Consider the following 8574-nt stretch of genomic DNA (forward strand, 5'->3'; position numbering starts at 1 on the left):
TTTGGTTGGGGGGGATTGAACCTGGGATGCTTCTGCTCTCACCTGTAGACGCCTGGATCTCCAGAGGCAGATCTCCACCCTGCAGGAGCAGATCTCCCACCTGCAGCACGTGATCCAAGCGCAGCACCATGGCCTGCGCGCCGTCATACAGGAGGTCAGGCTGGGGCGGCTGTCTCACTGGGCGGGTCTTCAGTGGTCGGGAAAAGAAATGGGAGACGCTGTGACGTGGGCTCTGGAATACGTGCTGGGGATGAGCCGCCTGCCGGGCACGCTGTGCAGGGCTTTGTGCACCCCTCGCTCACACCCCCTTACGCTTCTCGACGTAAAAGTGAGGTTGTTGTGATGTAGTTAGTCCTACTGGAGCATTCCTGAGGGGAGGATCTGGCTCACCATGTCCTGCAATGCTCCCAAGGGGGCCTTTCTGACCCAGGGGTGCTCTGCCAGAAGCACCCACCCCGCAAGTGGTTTCACATGAAGTTGTTGGCGAAGCCAACAGGCCGATGTCCTAGAAAGGCTGCAACAAAATTCAAAGCAATCAACCGCTGCCAACACGAGCTGTTGTACTTACTGACTGCTTTTGTCCCCGCTTTGTCTCGCAGAAGCTGGGCTCACCTTTTCACATCCACTCAGGAAAGGCCCCACACTAATTAGCTTTTGTCATTGTGTTTCCGTATGTGCCAACAAGAGGTAGACTTGTTACCCTAAGGAAAATGCGACGCTGGGTTGAGAAATTGTTCTATAAATCCTGTAGTTTGAGTTCTCCCATGGTGGCAGCTTAGGGACGAACGGCCTGCGATGCCCCTAGTACAGTGAGACATCTAACTGGTCTTGTTCGGCTCGGATGTATTTTTGATATATGGAGGTTTCAAATCTTTTATGAACTTTTATTTCCAAACTCTCAGGCCGAGGAACTGAAGAAGGAACTCAGAAGCCAAGATACGAAAATAGAGAACCTGACCGAGAAGCTGGCTGCGCTGGAGGCACAGGTAAGGGGGGAAGTGAAAAGGCTTATTGTAGGGAGAGAGCAGGAGTGGTTCTCTACAATCAGCTGCTTTTCACGCTGCTGGGCTTGTGTCAGTAGAATCACAGAAGCGTTTGGGTTGGAAAAAAATCTTCAGCTCCTTGAGTCCCCCCGTTCCCCCAGCCTGCCCCCTGTCCCTCAGCAGCACCTCCACACGGCTGGGAAACCCCTCCAGGGGTGGGGACTCCACCACTGCCCTGGGCAGCCTGCGACAGGCCTGCACAACCCCAACGGGACAGAAACGGCTCCTCAGGGACAACCTCAACCTCCCCTGGGGCAACTGGAGGCCATTATGTACATTTCCTTGCCCTGCACCTTTCACTACAGCCACAGCTTTACTTCAATCAGTGTCTGTGAAGAATAAGTCCTGATGCATTAATGCTTAATCAATAGAAGAGAAAAAACTGGATAAACTCTCAGTGATTGGGCCAATGCTCAGCGCAGTAGAAAAAATCCGAACCCAAAAGATCCCCCCAGACACCCGTTGGAGGAGCAGCAGGTCCTAGCTGGTACCCCGGCAGGTCTCTTGACTGCTACATTATGCTGAGAGGGGTTTGTTTTCTTTTCTTCTTCACAGAATAAAGAACTGAAGGACAAAGTGGAGTTCTGGTCTGGCCAGCCCAAGGCTACAGTTTCAAGAGCTGTCTGGACAGAGTAAGGACCTCGGGTGGTGCCATGGGGCATGGGAACGGCTGAGCCCCCCTTTTCACAGGCCATCACCCAGAGCTTTGAGTGACCAAGGTGCTGGGAGCAACCAAACTTCACCCTACAGTGATTAACTCCTCTGTAAAGCAGTTGTAACCGCTATCCCTTAGCAGAGCAGGTGTTTGAAGGCACCTCCTCCACCCCCGGGGCCGTAGTTCCAAACCTCTGACATTGTGTAGGCGGTTGTGGTGGGTTGAAGCCTGCCTTGGGCAGGTGAGGGCAGCTGACTGATCTCCACCTCCACGTGCTTCACCCTGCAGTGCTCCACGAGACCTCGGAGCATCCCCGTACCTGTTGCTCACCAGGCGAAAGCTGCAGGAGAGCTAAAGGGACAATGGGATGGTGTTCTCCTGCTTTGCCAGAAGGACGACTTCTGCGTCTTGTGCCCTGTAACTCCGACGGCCTCTTTGTCTCTTGCAAAGCACCTTCTACACGTGCTGCCTTGCTACCAGAGGTGCTGCAGCAGGCACAGACCGCAGCAGAGACTCAGTTTAACCACAACCTTCTTTTCGGTAAGATTATAAAATAAATACACCTGGGACGTTGTTACGGCTGGCGGTGTTGGGAGGGCGGGGGGACGCGCCCTGGCTTATAAACCCCCCGGGGCCTTTGTTCCGGCTGCCGCTGTTGGATGGACGGAGCGCCGAGCCCTGCCTTTCTGGTGGGCTCAGCTCGTCTCCAGCGTTCGACCCTGTGGGCACCAGGGTTTTAGGCATAGCAGCACCATCACATCCCAGCGGATCCCTTCCAGGGCTAAACTGGCTCTTGCTTCCCTGGAAACTCTCCATGGGCAATGGTCCATTTTCTGCCATCAGTGGAGCGTGAAGTTGCTCCTTGAGCCTCCCCTCCAGCTCAAACCCCTTCTGGAGGGGAAAGCAGCAGGGAGGGCTGGTTTTCTCCTCTCGAGTGGGGGCAGTGCCACAGTGGGGATTCAGCAATCCCCCCTTGGAGAGATGCAGAGTAAACAGTGTCCCCAGGGCAGTGACAGAGGGAACCTTCTGCCGGGAGGGGAGACCTGCTGTGGCCCTGGACTGTCTTCTAACAGCAGCATTTGGGGAAAAATAATAAATAAAGGTGTTGATCCTGAAACAAGGTGTGGAGGTACCATGTTTCAGTTTGTTCCTTTTCTTACCAGACTTCAGATACGTCATTCAGACATGGCGTCTCTCCGTTCAGGTGTAGATAAAAGCTTGGCACTGGCACAGGACCCAGCCTACCAGCTCGTACTTCCTTAGTCACCGTTTAGGAGGGCAAGCTCTGTAAGTTGTACCACTTCCCTGCTTAGCGAGGGCAGGGAGCTGCTGTTCAGCCCTTTGCCAGCCCCCCGAGCTCCAGGTGAAGTCGGGGGGGCCAGCGCTGAGCTGCCACAGGGCGGGCTGGGTGCTGACCCACGGCGAGGTCAGCCCTGCCTCTCCTTCCCTGGCCTTCTCCCTAAGCTGAGAGAACATCAACGGCGTGTCAAGGCTGTACCTGCTCGGGTGAAGCCTCTGCTCCCCCCGCACCAAAACAGCTGAGCCGCCGGATTTAAAAAACGTACTTTTATTCTGAAAATAACAGTGCAGAAACGGAGTCACAGGCTACATTCCTCAGCTGTGGCACACACACCCGGGCAGCAGGGAGGCAGCCAGCAGCAAGCTTTGAAGCTGCAGGTACTTTGGAGCGACAGAGTGGCAGTAACAGGGTGGAGCAAGCGCTGCGGTCCAGGTGAAGGGGCATCGCTAATAAAAAAATACGATTGGTGCCGGAGAGAAGTTCCAGTCACACTCGGAGTTGTTGGAGACAAATGTAAACCATGCTTAGAGGAGCAGAACAGAAGGACGCACCGACAAAGTGAGTGAGACGGGGTGTTTAGTGTTTGTCCGGGAGGTGAGAGACCCCTTAAAACCAAAGAACTATTTCTGGAGTCTATTTCTCACTGCCAGGAGTCCCATACGAGACAAGGGGCTGCTGGGATGCCACGGTTTGTGCTAGCGCCCGATGAGGAGGGACGAGGGCGGGGGCTCATTTCGGTAACGAGGTACCTGCGGGGAACCGCCACAAAGGACCTTTGAGCTGCTGCTTTTAGCTAGAAATAACAACAAGAAGGAATCTTAGAGACTGCCCTGCCCGCCATCAGAGAGACTAATCCCCAGCCGACAGCGTCCTCGAGGGAGAACAGCCCCAGGGAACAGAACTTCTCCTGGATGGGGGTGTGGGGTTTAAAGTGGAATTATTCAGACGAGAAAGGAGCTGTGAAAACAGAGCCGGTGCCAAAACCACCCCTTAGGCAGCTCTTCATAAAGTTTCTGACACCATCCAGCCCTCCAGCAGCAAAGTGCCTGTTCTCACCTTATGTTTCCTCTTTTTTTTTTTTAAAAAGGATGTTTTGGGCACCCAAAAACTCTCTTTAAAGAGCAGAAAACACCTTTTCTCTTTGCTAAGGCGTAGAAAAGACAAGAGTTAAACTGAAACCCCTGCTACTGGTTTTCTCCAGGGCCACCACCTCTCCCCGTGGACTCCTCCTGGATCTGAATTCACCGAGCGCGGCAGGTTCTGAACGGAGCAGCAACGCTAGGCTTTGGCAACGGAAGTATTTAGCACCAGGTAAGGGACACCGTTCCTTCAGCATGAGACAGGCGGGGTGGGGCGGAAAGAGCCACGGCCAGGGGGTCACAGCCACTGGTCAGCACTGCAGCATGACGGCGGGTTTTACTGCCACAATTTTACATTCACACTGAAAACTGGGAGGACAAAAACACCTGGAGGTGAGGGAGAACAGACCACACGAGCCCTAAGGATGAGACCAGAGGTGGAACTCCCGCACACAGTGCAACGGCATTAACCAGGACACACCGAGAGGAGCAGGGGAACTTGTAGCTCTGCTCAAAAGGCAAATGTTTACCTTCCAATTCGAACACGTGTCATTGAATCTGGCAACAGTGCAACGTGGGTTCAAGTTCTAACGGGATGAGATGAGGCTACAGCCTACCAGAGATGGGAAGTGAAAGCAAAACCACTTCCCAGCTGGTGTCCTGGAAGAAGTTCTAGGACTGGACAACAGTGAAACACTCTGAGCAACGGGAGCATGGGAAGGCTGAAGACAGTGGGACACGCTGCTCCAGTGAGGGACCCGCTGAGGAGGTCACGAAGCAGCCAGAACCTGGCTGCACTTGCCCTTATTTCCTGGATATCACATAGAACTCGAACATCAACAGCACTATCACCTCTGGTTCCTCCAGCAGCAGCATGGAGTGGCCCCGAGCTGCCCTGGGTACCACCCCGCTATTTTTCTATCCATCCAGGGATGTGACCCACCTCTGTGGGAACCAGCTCCTGGAGTCACTGCTGGCTTTGCAGCAGCTTCAGAGCGGCTGCGGGCAACGCCTGGGCCAGCTGTCGGGGCTTCACCCTTCCTGGCAAGCGGACAAAAACCTGTCGCCACAAAGCCAGCGAGACAGGGAGCTCCGCACGTCCTTGTGGTCAGGAGCTCAGGACATGTTACTGTTCATTTTTAAATTCTATCTGTGTTTTACGCCTCGTATTGAAAAGCAACAACTTCACTGCAAAGGAAGCCCTGAACTTCCACTCTCGTGTCTCAGCTCACCGCAGAAGCTGCCGGAACATCCACCTACTGCTGACTACCACACCACCTCTCGAGGTGTCGGGGAGCTGTCTGCAGCCTACAAACGGACCCGTGTGACACCTGGTTGTACCATACACACGATATACACAGCCCTCAGGTCTGTCTCGCCTAGAATCCTCCCAGCCGGAAGTTCCACCCGTGGCAGGGCAATCGCAGCTCTGCGGTTACTCACCCAACGGCTCTGCTGCTACGGCTGGGCCATCTGCCCTGTCAACGCGCCAAATCATCAAGCAAAAAACTGGTTTAGGCGCTGGGCAGAGAAACCTGTTGTTTTCTCAGCAGCAAATCTGGGGAATTCTCTGTTTCTGGGCAGCGCTGGTGCATTTTATGAGCTCGCTGTTCGCGAAGCGTGCAGTTCTGAATCAATCAAAGCTGAAAACATTTAGACACGCGCAAGTCTGCGATCCTGCCAACCCAACCAGTTGACTTGTAAAAAGATCCATTTCCCCCCCAACCTGCACCCTCCCGAGTGATTTCCAAGTAGCTTAAAGCTCAGTAAACACAACCAGCCCTCTCACTACCACCTGTATAAAACCAGAACAGGTATTCTACAAAAAAAGGACAGGGTAGACTAATAAATATGCTGTCACTTGGCTTAGAAAATGATCTATACTTATAAATATAGTTATTTTTCATTAGGTTTTTCTTCCTCTATTTGTCTTTGCTTGTGATAAGCAACTTGCTCTTCCACCAGAAACCCCTTTTGCCCGTAGAAGACCCCTTTTGCCGTGCCCCCTCCCACTGCAGCACACCCCCAGAGCAGCTCCTCCCCTTGGTGGAGGGAAGGATGTTCCTGTACGTGATCGTCTTCCTTATAAATCATCCCTGGTTGGGGATGCTTGATCCCTGCTTGGCTTATCAGCCACACAAGCAACACTGTGCAATTCCCTGATCATTAGTTTTTCCCCCAAACCCAAGCCCCACGCAGACCCCACCCACCCCGTGGGCATCGTCCCGGTGATACGGTCACCACACACAGCAGTGCTTCCCCCTGTGCAAGTCTTTTCTTAAAAGGCCACGTACAATCCTTTGTATCGCTGCCTTTGAAAACACGCACTCCCTGATGCGGATTAAGAAGTACAACGAAACAGGATTCTGTGGAAAAACGGCACAGACCCAGAAAACCACCTGCTGCCGTTTCGATCCACCATCCAGTGTACGCAGACAGTACTGTTAAAAAAACAAAGCTACTTTCCTCTATTCCATACCCTGCTCGCGCGAAAAATGAAGACTGAGGGCCAGGGGAAGGAGAGGCGGGAGAGTTCTCGGTGAAGATGGCACCGTATCAGGAAGAACCAATTCAGCGCGAGAGCCGGACCAAGACACAGCTTTTTGTTTTACGCCAGGTCTTTGGGGAGACACGCGCAACCCCAATGGAAACAAGGGAACTGGCTTCTGTGTGCAGCTCCGGGGAGCCTGTCGGAATGGGGTCGGCTGAGGATAGTCGTGGTGGCTCTCCCAGTTTGCAGGGGACGTTTAGCAGGCACACTTCTTCTCCTCCGGTTTTGCCGCCTCGAGCTTTCCCGAGCTGCCGCCGTTGGCCGTGTCAGAGCCCTGTGTCTTGTCCACGCACTGCTCCATGCGCTTCATGATCAAGTCCAGCAGCGTGTCTACAGCCTTCTCCACGTTCTGCCCGGTGGCAGCGCTGGTTTCGAAGTACGGTATGCTGTGGTGAAGAGGAAAGGTTTTGCTGGAGTTTTTTGAAGCCAAACCTTGGCTGAAAAAGTCTTTCAGGTAACCAGAAAGTCTATTTTAAAGAGCAACTGAGGTCTGTGAGACAGGAAGTCTGAGGGACCACAGACCACACCAGAAATCTTTAGTTTGAGTCCTCCCTCCCTCCCTTCCTTCCTACTCAGCAGCACAACCGAACTGAGCTGTTCTCATTCTGAAATCGTCTTTGATGCCAGAACATCGCCTTCCAACTCCTCTTCCTCAGGACAGAAGCTTAGCAATTGCTCCAGCGCTTCTATCATGTGAAACGGGGCCTGAGCTGCCTTCCCGTGAACACCCCTCAGTGTACACCACGGGCAACTCAGGAAAATAACCCCACATCCTCTTTGCCCCCAGCACTATTTGTTAACTATAGTGACTCCCGGCCAGTTTTTATCCTGTTACAGGACACTCTGCAGCGGTTAGTGCAGAGACACGGAGAAGGTTCACCAGAAACCTCGGTCAGCAGCTACACGCAGGACAGTCAGAGATTCCCTTTAGCTCCTGGCACCATTCGCTTACCCGTACTTGTCCGCCAGATCTTTCGCTTGCCTTTCGTTTACCTCCCTTTGGTCTGATAAATCCGCTTTATTCCCGATTAAGACGATGTCGGGATTCTCACAGTACGCGTTGGCTTGCAGCTGGCCTGGAAGCAAAACCACACAGGAGTTAAGAGGAAGCTGGAAGCACCTTAGAGACCAAGGTGATTGACTAAACAATTCAAAATACCTTTCTAGCTCCTCATCCCCAGATACCACAGACTAACCAGCTGGAACGTTTATTCCACCAGACTCCTAAGACATCATGGAAGTACAAACAACAGCCCACGCCACCTGCCAAAGCAGCTCTTCAGGAGTTCAGGACAAGAACCTCAAGCATGTTGGACATACTCAACGGGTTAAGCACAGTTCATGTGCTGGAAAACCGGCCTCTGCCCTTCCTGCACTGTAAAAGCCCCCAATCAAACCCAAACTTGTAAGAATTTAACCTGTGTCTCACTTTTAGTCTAAAGGAAACCCAGCAACAGCAAATGTTCTGCGCTTCCAAACCAACTCCTGGAAGCTCAGCCTTTGTTCTAATTTAAGCTTGAAGGAATCAGCTCTGCTTTACACGGAGAAGTGCTCTGTAAAGACAACGAAGCCTGAAATGCGCCAGAGAATGGCAAGTCAACCGGTCACCGCCAGCTCTGCGGTTGCACTTACTCATCCAGTTCCTGACATTTAAGAAGCTCTGTTGACTGGTGAGATCGAACATGAGTAAAAAGCCCATGGCATCCCTGAAAAACGCTGTGGTGAGGCTCCGAAACCTGAAGGTGGGAGGAAAAAGACAACATCGCTCTGTTCATACAAGGTGGTCTCTAAGGTCAGCGATTCTCTGGCAAAAATGAACTGAGTAAAGGAAAGAGAGAAAGAAAAGCTTTTATTTCATCACCCTTGGTAAGTTTGCGGATGGCACCCAGCTGGGTGGGAGTGTTGATCAGCTGGAGGGTTGCAAGGCTCCACAGAGGCACCGGCCG

At 52.8% G+C, this 8574-nt stretch overlaps 1 protein-coding gene across 1 annotated transcript; it reads right to left on the reverse strand.

Moving 5' to 3' along the window:
• Positions 1 to 6824: 6824 nt before the first annotated feature.
• Positions 6825 to 8360, reverse strand: LOC104500364 (ras-related protein Rab-27B). The gene is made up of 3 exons (XM_010143999.1): positions 8261 to 8360; positions 7581 to 7704; positions 6825 to 7014 (listed from the first exon to the last, which is right to left on the reverse strand). The coding sequence occupies exons 1-3, from the start codon at positions 8325 to 8327 to the stop codon at positions 6825 to 6827; spliced, it is 381 nt and encodes a 126-aa protein (XP_010142301.1). The 5' UTR covers positions 8328 to 8360.
• Positions 8361 to 8574: the final 214 nt, after the last annotated feature.

Source organism: Buceros rhinoceros, unplaced genomic scaffold, assembly GCF_000710305.1.
Source record: "Buceros rhinoceros silvestris isolate BGI_N320 unplaced genomic scaffold, ASM71030v1 scaffold5659, whole genome shotgun sequence".
NCBI lineage: Eukaryota > Metazoa > Chordata > Aves > Bucerotiformes > Bucerotidae > Buceros > Buceros rhinoceros.